We start from the raw sequence: 18102 nt of genomic DNA on the forward strand, positions 1-18102 counted from the left end.
ATATATGTCCCAGCACCTGCCCCGGACAGAAAAACAGTAAAGACAAGACTGGCATAGCAATAAACGTATCATTGTTGGTTCGTCTACTGCTGGTAAAAATCAACTACTGCTTCCAAAATAAATGGATGCATGGTAGGCAACATTTATTTCATATCAGAGTGAAAAATCAACATCCACACAGGATCAGGAGGTAGACTGGTCGTCCAGGAACCAGACCTCAGACTTGGATCAGGTAACCAGGCCCTCCATGATGGTGCCCCCCGTTCCTCAAGGGAAGGGGTTCAATGTAGGGACACATTTCACTGTACATGTAACAATCTTTAAAAAAACAAACTCCACACTGAGATGACCTGTACAAACACCCCGTTGGCGGTGGGGGGGGCAGGGGCGGTGGGTGGGGAGATGTTCAAAGCTGCAAATACTAGAATGTCTTTATTTACAGTAGGTTCTACACTTTAATACACAATCTTACATATTTACATAAATGTTATGTAAATGTACTGTACTACTCTATCCAAAATGACTAAAATGAAAGACGATTGACAACAAAGTCGGAGGTTTGGGCTTCTGGGGTCAGTACCGTATTAAAAAAAATAAGACTGTCGGCTGGCAACCTTCACTTGTATCCAGGTGACAAGCATGGGGAGGCATCGCAGCCCAGTGGAACAAATCTCTGGAAAAAAAACAAGAGAAGATATTTTATAGTGACTAGGGAATGCATACGAACGCATGGAATATGGACAGGCTCCTTGTCATTGTCTGAAGTTTGTCTATAGTTCGTCCACGTTTGTTTGTGGACACCAACCCCTGTAGTCCTAAGGCAGGGCACCCAAGGGGGGTAACAGCTACGCTATGTGGTCATATGAGGAATTGTCTAATGCAGGGATTTACAACCACTGTGCCGTGAGGACAACATCCAATATCCAATATTCCTGCCAGGATATCGGCTTTGTGTTGTAAACAAGCCCAGGCTTCACACCGGGTGAGTATAGATAAATTACATTGTAATTAAATATACTGTAAGGAGTGTCATTTTGTAACATTTTGGGTTAGTTGTGTGCCGCAAGATTTTCCCAATGTAAAAAAACATGCAGTGGCTCAAAAAGGTTGAAAAAATGGTCTAATGAGTATATTTGGATTATCTATCCATCCATCCATCCATCCTAGTTACTTTCTGAATCCATCAGCTAGTTATTTCCAAGTTGGTCAAATTCTCTCTCATAGCATAGACAGGTACTACACAAATAATTAGAATATCAAGTAAAACTAGTTTTATTTTGGCAATTTAAGATAAAAGATGAAACCACACAATTGTATTGAGCCATTACATGCAAATGGACATTATGCAATTATAATTATTTGTGTAGTACCTCGGCAGTACCTGTACACAGACAGTGGTGTACAAAAGGTTTGGCCACCCCTGGTCATTTTCAAGATTTGCCTTTCTGAATAACTACTTGTTGGGATCAGCGACTTCAACTCAAAGTAGACAGGTTCATTCATTTGGGCACCCCTAAAAATGTAGTTCGTCATGCATACCGCATGCAAACCGAGCGTTCAGAGCCATCCCAAACTTCTTTCAGGGCTCACTTCCAAATGCACAAACCTCATGTTCTGAAACTTTGGCATGGTTTAACACAGAAATACAACATTTAAAAAACATTTATAGGTTAGAAAAGTGGCCTTGACCTGCATACACAAGTGAAGCCAATCATAGAAAGGGTATTTAAGGTGGCCAATGGAAAGTTGCATCTTCTCTGTAGAGTAGCACCATGGTAGCTTCAGAACAACTGTGACATGACCTGAGAGCAAAGAATATTCAACATCATGGTCTAGGGCAGGGGTCGGGAACCTTTTTGGCTACGAGAGCCATGAAGGCCAGATATTTTAAAATGTGTATCTGTGAGAGCCATATACATTTTTTAAACATTGAATGCAATAAAATGTGTGCATTTTTATGTAAGACCAACAGTTTTAGATAATGGGCTCTAATTACGTAGACCAGGCACACTACCCCACGCCAATGGGGTGTGGCCAGCACACTTTCGTGAGCAGCGCAGTGTCTAATAATAAATCAAATTCTTGTTGCCATTAATACAACTTCTGCTGCTGCATAGTTTTGCACCGTACTCCGTAGATGTATTTCATTCTTTTGGCCATCTTCGTCAGAAGGCTTGGTTCTGCAGCTTTAGCTATTTGACTAAAGGAGGAAAGTTTACATTTACATGTTTTTTTGACATCTCAATGACCGAGGTAGACTACAGCATTACCCAGTAATAACCAAGTTTTGGTGTTTGACCTGGAAAATATCATCAGGAAAGATAGATACGGTTGGCCGTATTGCAGCAGAATATAGATGGACAAATTAAAATGCATAAGAAAGTTGTTGATTTTGAATATTATTTTTAACAGTCATTTCTGTGATGGTTTTGTTAGCAAAAATAAATTTTTATTGTGGTAAGAAATGCTTGAGAGCCAGATACAGTCATCAAAAGAGCCCTACCTGGCTCCCAAGCCATAGGTTCCCTACCTCTGGTCTAGGGGATGGATACAAAAACTAGCTCAGAGATTTCAGCTGTGAGGTTCCACTCTGAGGAACATAGTGAGGAAATGGAAGACCACCAACAGTTCTAGTTAAGGCCCGGATAAATGGTAAACTTATTCCGTAGCATGCAAGGTGCACAGCGCTAGCGCTATGCTATGAGTGCTTTTTTCCCTTGAAATGTGTTTGTCTTATTCCATAAAGTCATCGTAAAATCAGGCGTGCTCCCTAAAATATATGAATTTTGTTCATTTTCAGTTAGCAGTACACAGACAGTGGTAATGGTACATTAGGTACACTTGCACAGTATCACAATAGTGGCATCAAGCATCGTGCATGTATGGCTATTTTAGTAGCATGCTAAAATATGGCTCCCCTCTCAATACATCGCAGTATGCACATTGCGATTTTAAACTTGTTTCAATGGACACGACCCATATTTACAGTAGGTGGTTTGCCTGGTGATATAAAGTCAGTAGGTTAACTTCTCGTAGGACCCAAAGCAGTGCTTTTGAGAAAGGCTGACTGAAGATCATTATTATGTTTGTTGCCATGGTTGCATGAATCAGCAACTTCATGCTGCTGATTAAAAATAAGAATAAAGTGTCAAGGATCACTTGCACACATACACATATAGCTGATTAAGAAACAGTACATATGGCAACTTCTGATCAATACAAATCAATTTCAGACTTGTTTAGGTTTAAGAACCACGCCCACTGATGGTTTATGCCCCGCCCAATATGAGTACAGATACGGATGCAAATAATTTAGACAGGTGGACAGATACAGAAACAGAAAGTGGTGTACTCACTCATCCCTGGTCAAAATAGTTTCTGCAAAAGGAGAATCTACTAAAGACTGTAAAACGGATGTACTCACAATAGATTCTTCAAAGTGCAAAAGGAACGCCACTGGGTTTCGGCAGTCGGGTCGAAGGTGGGGGAACGCAGCATCACCTGAGGCGGAAGGAGAGATGTAGAAAGAAACCTCGTCGTCCAAACGTAGCTCCTCCACGGGAGGAAGACACTTGCGCAGCAGTGCAACTGCAGTCTTTGTCCCACAGGTCTCATTGTCTGGAACAATGAAGCGGCACTTTAGAACTCCATCGGTGCTCACATCACAGAAGATAAAGAAGTTGTTACCTCTCTGCATTATGTGCTTGACTGGGCTCATCTGATTCATGGGCTTTTCTCCCAGTTCTGGTGGAGCCCAACCATATCGCTCCTGATGCTTCTCAAAACGTGCGGTTTGGATTATTTTTTTACCAGTAGAAAAAAAAATAACAGACTCTCGTTGCAGTGTTGGTATAAAAGGCTTAGTTTCTCTCAGCTGCTTCTCCTCACTACACGTGGTGATGCTCTCCACTTTTTCACAGTGGGTTTGAATCTATAAGAATGGCAGACAACAAGTCCATTAGGAGTTTGTCCATGTTTAGACTGTAGTTTGGATCTTTCTTACAGGCCAGGCTTCAACTGGGAGATGCTCTTTGTCAGCGCTTTGCCCATCCTCGTGGTCTACAAATAATCTTTGGACAACATCCTGCCATGACACAAAATAGAAGAATTAACACTGCTAACATGATAGCATAGCACAGTGCACTCCAGTCATTTTTAAAGGAGCCCCACGAAACCATTTTCTTTGCTGGAAATTATGTATTAGAGTACAACGGCCACACCCGAATATTTGTACATTGAAAAAAAGTACCATCATTATGAGAAAAGGGAAATACAAGACATACCCACATGTAGTATATAAATATTAGTCCATATTTAGCCATACAGTATGCACAATATACAGTGGTATGAAAAGGTTTGGGCACCCCTGGTAATGTTCCAGATGTTCCTTTGGAAATGACTGCTTGTTGGGATCAGCCATTCCAGGTAAATATATCTACGGGTAAATATATCATATAGCAGACCAACAGGTGAGCTTGTACTGGATGTGAATAAACGGTGATAAGATAACAGCTGCACATGGGGAGTTCCCACGTTTTGACAACCAACAATGCTGAATGTCATCCTGAATTCATTCTGAGTATCCCAGCTGAGTTGTTTGCAGTGGTCAATCAGGGATCTCAACAGCAGATTTCCAGAATACATTTGTAGACAAGGACGCCATCGACAGGAAGTCAAATTCCATCGTGTTTCAAGGTTTCAATTACTATGAATTGGATTTTATTGGATTGTGAAAAGTTGCCCCTGTATATTTTTGATGTAGGCTTTCAATGATTATTGTCCAACATTCATATCCTGAACCATTCTGATTATGACAGGGCCGTCAAATTGTTATTTGGGGGTTATTTCTCTATGTCAGAGGTAGGGAACCTATGGCTCGGGAGCCAGGTAGGGCTCTTTTGATGACTGTATCTGGCTCTCAAGCATTTCTTACCACAATAAAAAATTATTTTTGCTAACATTTTAAAGTAAACCATCACAGAAATGACTGTTAAAAATAATATTCAAAATCAACAACTTTCTTATGCATTTTAATTTGTCCATCTATATTCTGCTGCAATACGGCCAATATCTTTCCTGATGATATTTTCCAGGTCAAACACCAAAACTTGATTATTATTGGGTAATGCTGTAGTCTACCTCGGTCATTGAGATGTCAAAAAAACATGTAAATGTAAACTTTCCTCCTTTAGTCAAATAGCTAAAGCTGCAGAACCAAGCCTTCTGACGAAGATGGCCAAAAGAATGAAATACGTCTACGGAGTACGGTGCAAAACTATGCAGCAGCAGAAGTTGTATTAATGGCAACAAGTATTTGATTTATTATTAGACACTTCGCTGCTCACGAAAGTGTGCTGGCCACACCCCATTGGCGTGGGGTAGTGTACCTGGTCTACGTAATTAGAGCCCATTATCTAAAACTGTTGGTCTTACATAAAAATGCACACATTTTATTGCATTCAATGTTTAAAAAAAATGTATATGGCTCTCACAGATACACATGTTAAAATATCTGGCCTTCATGGCTCTCTTCACCAAAAAGGTTCCCGACCCCTGCTCTATGTCATGCATGAGGCCCAAGGGTGTTCCCCGCCTCTCTCCTAAAGTCAGCCGGGATAAGGTCCAGCATACCCCTGCAACCCTAGTGAGGATAAGCGACTTGGAAAAATGATTGGGTAGACGGAGCATAAATCCTGGTCGTTTTCAATGTAGGATAGTGGAGCTAGCTCAAAATCATACACATTTGTTTTCCTACACTCCTAATGAAGTGTTTTTGTTTGGTTTCTTATTAGCAGGCCTGGTGATGAGCTGGATCTGGTCATGACCACAGATGAGGGTGGGAAGCCTTCCGGCTCAGCTCTCTCTACAGGACGGTCCGGTACTCTGACCTCATTACTGCAGATGCTGCACCAATCCTCCTGTAGCCGTAATTCGACTGGCGGTCGTATCCTTCTCTACAGCACCCGTTGGAACACACCTCTAGTCTCCCTTCTCAAAAAGGGGGACCGCCACCACGGTCTGCCAATCCAGAGGTACTGTTCCCGACTTCCACGCAATGTTGAAGAGGACAAGACAGTCCCTCAACATGCAGAGCCTTGAGGAATTCAGGGCGAAACTCATCCACCCCCAGAGCTTTGCCACTGGGAGCGTTTTAACTATCCCAGATACCTCAACAATGGTGACGGTCATGTTCGTGTTCTCCGACTCTGCTTCCTCTATGGAAGGTATGTCAGTGGGATTGAGGAGCGCCTCAGAGTATTCCGTCAACCGTCAGACTACATCCTCAGTCGAGGTCAGCAGGCCCCCGCCCCCACTGGACTGGGAACTGCTTACCCCATTCTGAGGCGTCGGACGGTTTGCCAGAACCTCTGAGAGGTTGACTGTAAGTCGTACTCCATGGCCTTACGGAACTCCTCCCACACCTGATTTTTTGCCTTGCCGAAGCCACTTGGCTTGCCATGACCTGTCAACTGCTTCAGGAGTCCCATAAGCCATCCATGCTTGATAGGACTTCTTCAGTTTGACGGCAGCCCTGACCTCGTGTCCACCATCGGATTCGGGGCTTGCCGCCACAACTGGCACTATTAGCAGGCCTGGTGGTGCCATCAAATAGATGAAAAGCGGCCCTAAGATGTAATATATAAATAGCCCCAACACAAAAAGCCAATTAATTTTTCATTCACGAAGAATATTTATCCAAAAATGTGCTTTAACTGCTCACTTGGAACAGTTCATGTTAGGGTCTTTGAAACCAGTTGAGGGGTCCACAACCTGGCTGTTCTTGGGATGCAGGAAGAGAGATGACACTGGATGTTGGACGAGCTAGGGGGACTACTCCAAGAAGCATTTGTTGCTTCATCGGGCATACTTCACATGGCCGACAAAGTTTCTGGTAACAATTTTCTCGCCGAAATAAGATTCAGGCACCATGGCAACAAACAGGAAATGGACATTGACGTTCTTTGCTGCTCTGACCTTCTGGTGGGGTTGGTTGGTTTCACAGCGCCTCAGCCTGGGAGTTCTATTTGTGTGAAATATCTGAAGTGGCGTGGCATAAAAGGAATATAAGTGTTAAATACAGGGAATTTGTACAAAGAGGCTTGGACAAACCTTGGAAGATAGAGGTTGATGTTTGGTGTTGGGAACTCTCTGTGGTGTCATTAGTTTGTCCGCTTCTTTTTGCAATGCAGCAAAGACCAAAAAACAACAGGTGTCACATCATGACAAGCAAGTAATTATGCTATACTTTACCTGCGAGTGTTCCCTGAGCCGTCTCTGCCAGATGTTTGCTAACTGGAACTATTCGTGCCTGCATGAGAAATTCCATTACAGAAAATTACTGAAGTAATCTTTTAACCAAAATTAGGCATGTCCAATATTGGCTCTCTACAGGACGGTCCGGTACTCCGACCTCATTACTGCAGATGCTGCACCAATCCTTCTGTAGCCGTAGTTCGACTGATGGTCGTATCCTTCTCTACACACCTCTAGTCACCCTTCTCAAAAAGGGGGACCACCACCCCGGTCTGCAATGCATAGGTACTGTTCCCGACTTCCACGCAATGTTGAAGAGGACAAGACAGTCCCTCAACATGCAGAGCCTTGAGGAATTCGGGGCAAAACTCATCCACCCCCAGAGCTTTGCCACTGGGGGGTGTTTTAACTACCCCAGATACCTCAGCAATGGTGACTGTCATGTTCGTGTACCAACCACCTTGCGGCCACAACTCCGCTTGAGTGCCTGCGCAATGGAGACATGGAATATGGTCCCTGCAGACTTGATAGACTTGTCTTCTCCGGGGATGCAGGCGAAGCTCTGCCGAAGGTGAGAGTTTAAGTCTCCAAAGTCTGTCTCGCATCCTCCCCCACCATCTAATCCAACTCATCACCAGGTAGTGATCAGTTGGCAGCTCAGGTCTTTTCTTCACACGCGTGGACATGCGGACGCAAGACTGATGAGCAAAGTGGATCATAGACCTGCGACCTAGCGTGTCCCGGTGCCAAGTGCACTTGTGGACATCCCTGTGTTCAAACATGGTGACACAGAACACAGAAGTCCAATAAGATAAGACCACACGGGTTCAGATTGGGGAGGCTCTCAATCACGGCCACGCTCCAGGTCATTGCCCGCAAGTCTCCCAATAGAGTCACCAGATGGGTTGCTCTCCAGCACCCCTCTACTGGACTCCAAGAAGTTTGGGCACTCTGAACCTCCATTTGGCACATTGGCACAGACAACAGTCAGGATCCTTTCCCCAACCCGAAGGCAGAGGCATTACCCTTTCGTTCACCAGGGATGACTCCAACACCCAGGCACAGAGCCGGGGGGCTATTATTAAGCTCACACCAGCTCACCACCCCTCCCCTGTGGCAATGCTAAACTAGAACAAGGTCCACCCCTCTCAAGGAGTTTGGTTCCGGAACCTGAACTGTGGGTCGAGGTGAGTCCGATGTCTAGTCAGAATGTCTCCACAAGCTTCACAGTTAGGAGACCAGGGTTCAATTCCACCCTCGGCCATCTCTGTGTGGAGTTTGCATGTTCTCCCCGTGCATGCGTGGGTTTTCTACGGGTACTCTGGTTTCCTCCCACATTCCAAAAACATGCTAGGTTTTGGTTAATAGGTATGAATGTGTGAATGGTTGTTTGTCTATATGTGCCCTGTGATTGGCTGGCGACCAGTCCAGGGTGTACCCCGCCTCTTGCCCAAAGACAGCTGGGATAGGCTCCAGCACCCCCGCAACCTTCGTGAGGACAAAGCGGTAGAAAATGAATGAATGAATGAATGTTTGCACAACTCAACACAGTTAAGGCAACATTTGCTTACTCCATAAAGGATGAGAAAGTATCAAAAAAATATCAATGGAAGTAGTATTTTGGAGATTATCAAATATCTGATATCGAACCATACCGATTTTGCCACAGGATGGTCAAATTGTTACCCTGGCTCCCTTTTTAGTGGGGTTACAGTACCTCCCTAAATCAGAGCATGAAGCCTGCCCATTTCCAATCTATGACACGTGAGCCAGCTGGGGTGGAAGTGACTAGAGTGCATATTAAAAAGGGAGAATGCGAGCACAGAGAGACGTACACACCTTGGCAGATATAGGCTGTCCAGTGTTGCAGATTCTCTGTGGTGTCCATAGGTTCTCATCCTCTGTGTGCATTGCAGCGAAGACAAATAAAACAAAAACAATTACAACACATGGCAAGCAGGAGAGGGTGAATTAGGCTTCTTGCTACCCGTTACTGCTCCCTTACGAGTCTCTGTCAGATTTTTTCGAACTGGAACTCTCTGTGCCTGCAGGGAAATTGAAATGAGCTAAAAATGCATAAAAGCAGAACTAAACAAACACAATGTGTACATACTGTGTAGATAGAAGTGTGTCTGCCAGATGAGTGTAGAGGGGTGGCACCCATGGGTCCTGCAGCCTTCACGCCCTCATTCTGTAGGATGCTTCTCAGGGCACAGGGGTCAGGAGAGAAGGCCACTGACTTCACTGATCACAAATCAGGAAAGAGGACAATTCATTGGTGGACAAAAGGTCAAAATCATTTCCTGTGTCTAACTCAAATAAACCAAATGCTTGTGGATCTTTCGGCATGTGATCACCTCACAAATGTGATTGAAAAGACTATACCGACGCTTCTGAAACAACCAACAGCTTTATTTCGTCCCTGTCGTGGAATACAGGACCAGCTGGCCACCCTCATGAGGGTGCATGGGAGTTTGCCCAACCGGTCTACATGTGCTTTTGGAACTTGTAAAAGGCATTTCGACCATCCTTTGGGGGGTGCTCCAGGAGTACGGAAGTAGTAGGGAAATCCATGGCGCTCCTTCCGGAGCAGAATCTTGGTTCACATTGCCAGTAGTAACTCCAGCCCGGTTCCGGTGAACGTTGGCCTCGGCCAAGGCTGCCCCTTTGTCACTGATTCTGTTCATCATTTTTATGGACAGGAGTCTGGTGCGCGGCCTTAGGGACCATCATCTGCTATTTGAGGATGATGTGGTCCTGATGGCCTCTTTGGACTGGGACCTTCAGCATTTACTGGGACTTTATATCTGAATGTGAAGCTACTGGGATGAGACTCAGCACCACCAAAACAGAGGCCGTTTCTGTTTTTGATGCTCTTGTTTTGTATTTGACTCCCTGTTTTGCCGTGTCTGCCTTGGTTGTGCTTATCACCCACACCTGTCCCTAATTTGTCCTGTCGATTTAGTTCAGGTGTGTGCTTCTCCCGATGTGGGATCATTATCATTTGTCCGTCTGCTTCCTGAGTTGCTTTATCCTGCTGCTGCAATTATTGCCAGAAATAAATAATTTTTACCTGCATTTGGTCCTGTTCTCTGCGTCGAACCGTAAAGCTGTCGAGCCCGACCGTGACAGGTGGATCTACAGTATATTCCCACCCTCACCTATGGTCATGAGCTTTGGGTCGTGACCGAAAGAACAAGATCGTGGATACAAGCGGCTGAAAAGAGTTTCCTTCGTAGGGTAGCTGGACTCACCCTAAGAGATAGGGTGAGGAGCTCAGCCATCCGGGAGGGGCTCAGACAAGAGCCGCTTCTCCTTCACATGAAGAGGAGCCAGTTGAGGTGGCTCGGACGGCTACCCAGTGAGGTGTTCCGAGCATTCCCACCCGGGAGAAGGCCCTGGGGCAGATTTTGGACACGTTGGAGGGATTATGTGTCACAGCTGGCCTGGGAAGGCCTTGGTGTCCTACTGGTGGAGCTGGAGGAGGTGGCCAGGGACCGGAAGTCTGGGCTTCTGTACTGCTGCCCCCCGACCCGGATCAGCGGAGAAGAATGGAATGCACCTAAACAACTTATTTTTAGCCATGTAGCATCCTGACCACACGTATAGACAGTATTTACCTAAACCGCAAAGAGGTCAGGGCTGTAACCAAAATTTGAAAACATATCTTCATACCTTCCATCCATCCAGCTGTTTATCCTCACGAGGGTGGGTGTATGCTGGAGCCTATCCCAGCTGTCTTCGGGTGAGAGGCGGGGTTCACCCTGGACTGGTGGCCAGCCAATCACAGGGCACATATAGACAAACAACCATTCACACCCACACTCATACCTATGGACAATTATAACCTAACCTAATAACCTAACATACACATTTTTGGAATGTGGGAGGAAACCACGCACGGGTGTAAAGTGTACAGCATAAAGCCCCCAATTATCAGGACATGTTTAAGTCTCTTGCTGAAGTGATTACATGTATGCTTTCCCTGAAAATGTTTTTTGTCAAGTGTTGAGATTTTGTACTGGTTCTTGAACACACCACAGTTTTGCACGGTGGAGAGTGGTTAGAGCGCAGGCCACACAGCTAGGAGACCTGAGTTTGATTCCACCGTCAGCCATCTCTGTGTGGAGTTTGCATGTTCTCCCCGTGTATGCATGGGTTTTCTCCCGGGTACTCTGGTTTCCTCCCCCATTCCAAAAACATGCTAGGTTAATTGGCCACTCCAAATTGTCCATAGGTATGAATGGTTGTTTGTCTATATGTGCCCTGTGATTGGCTGGCCACCAGTCCAGGGTGTAACCCGCCTCTTGCCCGAAGACAGCTGGGATAGGCTCCAGCACCCCAGCGACCCTTCCGAGGATAAGCGGTAGAATGAATGAATGTCCCATAAATTTCCCCTCAGTACTATCAGTAATACCCCAAATCCCATAATGTACCAATAATTTGTCCCCTTCAATAGATGGCTATTAAACATAAACTGGCTGTATCCTGCACTGCGCCTAATGTCTTACATGCATCTTTACAGCAGCTTTATCAAGCACAACGTAACAGGGACATGCAAAACGTACCCAAAACGTCTAAAAGGACAATGTTTTTTCTGCTATATGTATATTGAGCAAGTGCTTTGTGATTGTTGGATTGGATGTGAATAAAAATAATAATGAATTGGATTAACACAGGCGGCACGGCGGTCTGTGGTTAGCGTGCAGACCTCACAACTAGGAGAACAGGGTTCAATTCCACCCTCGGGCATCTCTGTGTGGAGTTTGCATGTTCTCCCCGTGCATGCGTGGGTTTTCTCCGGGTACTCCAGTTTCCTCCCACAGTCCAAAAACATGCTCGGTTATTTGGTGACTCCAAATTGTCCATAGGTATGAATATGAGTGTGAACGGTTGTTTGTCTATATGTGCCCTGTGATTGGCTGGCGACCAGTCCAGGGTGTACCCCGCCTCTTGCCCGAAGACAGCTGGGATAGGCTCCAGTAGCCCCGCGACCCTCGTGAGGAAAAGCGGTAGAAAATCAATGAATGAATGGATTAACACAGCACTTTCCAATTCATACTGAAACCCATTATTCATTCTATCCTGGTGGCGATTGTATCTGTAGCCACGACGGCCCTGGGTGTTACTAAGAAAGAACATGATCTAATGTTGGGTAGGTTTAACACCAACCTGTGGTGGGTGGAGCCGTTTGATGACTCTTTGCAACAGACACTCGCTGGGGCTGCAGAGATAATCAGCAAAAGAAAAGTAAATGAAGTGACCAGACACTACAGAGGATCACACCTCATGTAGAGTCAAAGGTTATCCACAACTCACAAGGTTTAGGGAAGGTTTAGACTGTGGAGCTGGAGACGGCTGCACGTGCACGCTCCCTTTATGCAGGATACTTAGCAAAGCAGTGTGATTGGACCGGAATTTCTCCGTTTTGCCTGAAAAACATTTTTTAATGCAGAAAATGATGCCAACGTCCATACGATACACCCAAGTAAACCTGTTCCAGTCAGAATATGGATTACAGTAGTACCTCCAGTCGACAATTTCAAATTAACCTTTTGAAAAAAATCTGTCTCCAAATTCATACAAGCCTGGAGGTTGAACAGCAAATCTTATCAGTCCTGGTGCATCTAAAGCCGAGGTTGCCAAAGTGCGGTGCTGCCTTGGGTGAACGTGAATAGAAATGAAAATGGCCTTGACTACATTAGTGGCGAACATTAACATTTACTGGATGGCTCATGTCAACGGCCACAGCTGGTAGTAAAGTGTTCATTGTTCTATCTGCATTCAAAATGTTTATTATTGCTAAATATGCTAAACAGGGGCTGGTCTTATGTGGTGCTGTGACTATAAGGGCTGTTTTCTAAGCTGTACGAGCTTGTCATTGGTTTGTTGGCATGAGGTTCGAAAGCCCTCAATTTTGTACATAAAAAAAACACACCAATGATGGAAAGAGCATAATAGGTCCCCTTTAAATTTTTTCAGTTTAATTCTAAGTGGTTAACTTCTCTTTATACTTATCAGACAGTTGAGAATGTTCAAATGTTATATTAAATGTTGGACAACTATGACATCAACCAACACAATGTACTAAATGCTGTTAGCTTGGACAGGCAACTGTCACAAACACAACATAAAACATCTTATCAATCGTTGAATAGTACAAATGTGACTCACAAACTTTCATTAAATGTGTTAAAGGGGACCTATGATGCTTTCCCCTTTCTGACCTATAAATGTAGTTAGAATGTTGGATTCTGGTGTTAAAGGGGACCTATGGTGCTTTCCCCTTTCTGACCTATAAATATATTTAGAATGTTGGATTCTGGTGTTTCAGATGTGAGGGGTGCCCATTTGGAAGTGAGCCCTGAATGTTAGGGATGGCTCTGAACGCTCGGTTTCAGATTTCATTCTAACTCCGGCTTTTTGTGATGTCACTATGTGCCGACAGTGAGTACAAGTTGTAGGGGCATATAGGTCCCCTTTAAGGAATCAAAATAGTCACACACACTGTACATGAACATGTGAACTCACCACAGTCCTGCATGCTGTGGCTCCAATGGCATATCTTGGTTGGACCTTTGAGACTGAGAGAGGTCATACTATCCGAACAGACATCCACACTGACGGAAGAAGGTACACCCGAAGAGGTACTGCTGTGATGTGTGACATTTGTTGTGCCAGAATGGCTACGCTGTCCTGATGGAACCTCAGCCAATCCATGACGCCCAAGCTCCCCCTTGTTGAAGTCTACTGTGCTTTTTAACTCAGCTGAACATTTAGAGCGTTTGGCAGTTATGTTTGGGGGTTTTACACGGACACTGTTTCCAAGCTGGATGCCGCCAGCGCCGCTTGCTGACTGTACAACAGTCGTTGGCTGCATTGCCACAACATCTGTGTTGTGCTTGGCCGTGATGAAGGGTATGGGTCTGGTCCGTGACTTTTTCTTCTTGGCTTTCCCCTGCAGTTAAATGATCAAGCGTTAGAGCGGAAAAACCCAACAAATGCTGGGAAGGGGACACTCACAGTCAAGGCTTTGTCCTCCCACTGCCTGAAGTCGGATGCTGCAGGTCGGAGGGTTCTGACAAGCACAGGAAGCCTGCTCCTTTTTGAGCTTCTTGGATCTTGGTTCTCAGAATCCTTGTTAGGAAGGTGCTGTACTGGCACAGGGTTGGAATTCTTCGGGTCGACTGCCATTTTCTTATTTTCATTGTTTATCCTGAGCAGAAAGTGACACCATTATTTATAATGTGGTAATGAGCTTCCCACACCCAATTATTATTTATGTTTTCAGGCCACCATACAGGATACACCTTTCTCTGACAGACATGAACATTTTCTCACATTTCTCTCTCGTTTGTTTAAACACTCAAAACGTTCCTTTGAATTTGAATGATTACTCTACAAGGTTGGAAAAAATATCAGGATATATATCGTACACAGATATTCAACCTAAATATATCGGGATATGAGTTTTTGGTCCATATCGCCTAGCCTATGCCTAATGTGTTTTGTGGGACTACCAGTGTGTAAAAAAACTCGGGTAGAGCCACTAATTGTGCTGGGATAAGGCTATTAGCAACCCGCTTCCTCTATGGCAGTGATTTTCAACCTTTTTTGAGCCACGGCACGTTTTTTACATTGTAAAAATCTTGTGGCACACCACTAACCAAAAATGTTACAAAATGTCACCACGACCTCACATGTGCATCAATAAGTCTATGGGAGGAACAAGGTAGGTGTTGCCACACGGACCAATATTACATTGCTCTGCCAGTCTTTACACCACAGACACTCGACAGTAGCCACGTTTTTACATCACCACTTTTTCTCTTTCCCAATGACCTTTCGGGAAACAATGGTAAAGGAATGGAAAGGAATATTCCAATCTCTTGTCTACATGTGCCGTGAAAATCTAACAGAATAGTCAATAGGGCATGCCCAGTAAAACGTAAACATCAACATCACGTGATACCGGCTTCCCCAAGTTTTTTTTTCACTTTCACTGGAATAACTCCGTATTGCCAGTTTTTCGTCTGTCCAGTCTTGAAATTTAGTTTGAATCAAAAACAAACTTTGCTTAGTCCAGTGCCGATTGCTGGCCTCCATTTTTAAAAGTGAAGAACGTCTGGATCCCACCCTTGGCCATCTCTGTGTGGAGTTTGCATGTTCTCCCCGTGCATGCGTGGGTTTTTCTCCGGGTACTCCGGTTTCCTCCCACATTCCAAAAACATGCTAGGTTAATTGGCGACTCCAAATTGTCCATAGGTATGAATGTGAGTGTGAATGGTTATTTGTCTATATGTGCCCTGTGATTGGCTGGCGACCAGTCTAGGGTGTACCCCGCCTTACGCCCGAAGACAGCTGGGATAGGCTCCAGCACCCCCCGCGACCCTCATGAGCAAAAGCGGTAGAAAATGAATGAATGAATGAATGAAAAGAACGTCTGGATCTGCGTATTACGTCATATCTGAGCATGCGCTGAAAGATCGCACCCGGGATCAATTTAAACAGGAAAAGATCAAATTCAATCTTGCTAATATTTTATAATTAAACTCAGGACATGTTTTATATAGATATATATTTTCTTTTTTAATAAAACTGCACTTGTGAATGGCGTATAGAAGGGTTTAGATTCTGTTCCACAGATGGCGGTAATGCACACGAAAGCTGCTTGCCAACCGCCAATAAACAACAGAAGAAGAAAAACACCACCAAGAAGAAGAAGGCACCCTGACAACTTTCTGTTTGAGCGGGTACAAGATACCTCAATCGGATTGGTTAAAAGGAATATTCCATCCCTGTTCAATTCTTTCCGTTTGAGCAAATAAACCAAAGTGAATTGGAATATTTGGGTCCATGTATACTATTGGCATAATGGCTATTGACATCATATTTGCAAATAATGATTAATAAATGGTAATTATAAAAAGTTATTTGGATAATTCCTCACGGCACACCTGATGGTTTCTCAAGGTACACTAGTGTGCCGCGGCACAGTGGTTGAAAATCACTGCTCTATGGCAGGGGTCGGGAATCTTTTTGGCGAAGAGAGCCATGAAGGCCAGATATTTTAAAATGTGTATCTGTGAGAGCCATATACATTTTTTTAAACATTGAATGCAATAAAATGTGTGCATTTTTATGTAAGACCAACAGTTTTAGATAATGGGCTCTAATTACGTAGACCAGGCACACTACCCCACGCCAATGGGGTGTGGCCAGCACACTTTCGTGAGCAGCGCAGTGTCTAATAATAAATCAAATACTTGTTGCCATTAATACAACTTCTGCTGCTGCATAGTTTTGCACCGTACTCCGTAGACGTATTTCATTCTTTTGGCCATCTTCGTCAGAAGGCTTGGTTCTGCAGCTTTAGCTATTTGACTAAAGGAGGAAAGTTTACATTTACATGTTTTTTTTACATCTCAATGACCGAGGTAGACTACAGCATTACCCAGTAATAATCAAGTTTTGGTGTTTGACCTGGAAAATATCATCAGGAAAGATAGATATGGTTGGCCGAATTGCAGCAGAATATAGATGAACGAATTAAAATGCATAAGAAAGTTGTTGATTTTGAATATTATTTTTAACAGTCATTTCTGTGATGGTTTACTTTAAAATGTCAGCAAAAATAAATTTTTATGGTGGTAAGAAATGCTTGAGAGCCAGATACAGTCATCAAAAGAGCCCTACCTGGCTCCCGAGCCATAGGTTCCCTACCACCGCTCTATGGTATAATGCTATACAGACAAGCGCTTTTGCTCCATGACTTACCCAAAATAAACAGTTAGGACCCTGACAGGGCTCACTTTCAAATGCGCAAACCTCACAATCTCAAACCTTGGCATGGTTTAACACCAGAATACAACATTCTAACTACACTTATAGGTCAGAAAAGTGGACAAAAGCGTCTTTGGTCCCCTTTAAGTTAATTCCAGCATGAATTTCCTCCTAAGTGCTGAATGGGAAGCCAACTTCAGCATCATAAAAATCAGAGGCCACAGTCCTATTAAACTAAGGCTGTGCCTCACTTTGTTTAACCTCGATCCTGGAAATAATACAGATTTTCTACCATGATGCTCCCGAAAACAAACCAGTTGAGTAGATTAAATGGACAACCACTATTGAGAAATATTGTGTGGCTAGGTTACACACTGCAGAGCCAGATGTTGCTTGTCTGCCATAAACTGTCTTACCTCAGAAAGCCAGTGCCAATGTTATTCTGACTTTGTACACGAAGAACTGGAGAGGGATCCATTGCAATCGGGAGGGTTTACAAGGACTAGAGTGGGCATAAACAAGTCAAATGTGAGCCAAACAAGAGTCGGTGAATTATCACAGTGCATGACTACCCTGAATTATAAATGTATGATACAACTTCATGTTACCTTATGTTACCATACTAACCGATGTTGGCAACACAGCAGAGTCGTACATGAGCTATACTAACTATACTACTGCGGCTACTTAGTTAGCTAGTTAGTCAGTTAGTTAAATGTGCGATTGACAAGACATTAGAAAAAGCTAACTTTACGCGAACCACTGTCTTGTTAGCGTTCAAATAGCAACAACCCAGTGGTTAGCATGAAGCTCAAACGACGGCATTTAAATGGTGGCTAAATACTAAACACTACTTTCACTAAACGGCTTGTTGCTTCTCCAAAACCTGCCAATTACAAGTTGTTTTAATGAGGTTAATACAAATTCAATTACCTGGCTGAGATGTTCTTACACGCCGCAAAGTTTGATTTGAACTTCCTGCAACAGCAGCTCTTTGTAAGTTTCGCCCTTTGCCATTGGCGACAATTCGAAACTCTATCAGCCAGTCAGCGCGATCGCTGCTTG

At 44.1% G+C, this 18102-nt stretch overlaps 1 protein-coding gene across 4 annotated transcripts; it reads right to left on the minus strand.

The window, feature by feature from the left end:
* Nucleotides 1-138: 138 nt before the first annotated feature.
* On the minus strand, nt 139-18081 carry troap (trophinin associated protein). Of its 4 annotated transcripts, none has more exons than XM_058085760.2 (16): nt 17971-18081; nt 17454-17539; nt 14278-14470; nt 13786-14212; nt 12574-12686; nt 12427-12478; nt 9368-9498; nt 9260-9299; nt 9094-9155; nt 7252-7309; nt 7111-7175; nt 6976-7038; nt 4004-4084; nt 3688-3931; nt 3425-3618; nt 139-673 (listed from the first exon to the last, which is right to left on the minus strand). In XM_058085760.2, the coding sequence occupies exons 2-16, from the start codon at nt 17513-17515 to the stop codon at nt 617-619; spliced, it is 1842 nt and encodes a 613-aa protein (XP_057941743.2). In that variant the 5' UTR covers nt 17516-17539; nt 17971-18081; the 3' UTR covers nt 139-616. The 4 variants fall into 4 exon arrangements, with proteins under 4 accessions (XP_057941743.2, XP_078654231.1, XP_057941742.2 ...); XM_078798105.1 differs by having other exon boundaries at nt 7111-7172; nt 9242-9299; XM_058085759.2 differs by having other exon boundaries at nt 9242-9299.
* Nucleotides 18082-18102: the final 21 nt, after the last annotated feature.

Source organism: Doryrhamphus excisus, linkage group LG17, assembly GCF_037039965.1.
Source record: "Doryrhamphus excisus strain RoL-2023G ecotype Guam linkage group LG17, RoL_Dexc_Guam_v1.1, whole genome shotgun sequence".
Taxonomy (NCBI): domain Eukaryota; kingdom Metazoa; phylum Chordata; class Actinopteri; order Syngnathiformes; family Syngnathidae; genus Doryrhamphus; species Doryrhamphus excisus.

Excerpts from the sequence above, each read along its gene's own strand:
- troap (XM_058085759.2), bottom strand. The coding sequence starts at position 17,515 with ATGGATCCCTCTCCAGTTCTTCGTGTACAAAGTCAGAATAACATTGGC. Across the intron at positions 14,213-14,277 it reads GGGAGGACAAAGCCTTGACT|GGGAAAGCCAAGAAGAAAAA; the intron begins GTGAGTGTCCCC and ends ATTTAACTGCAG. Across the intron at positions 674-3,424 it reads TGCACTTTGAAGAATCTATT|AGATTTGTTCCACTGGGCTG; the intron begins GTGAGTACATCC and ends TTTTTTTTCCAG.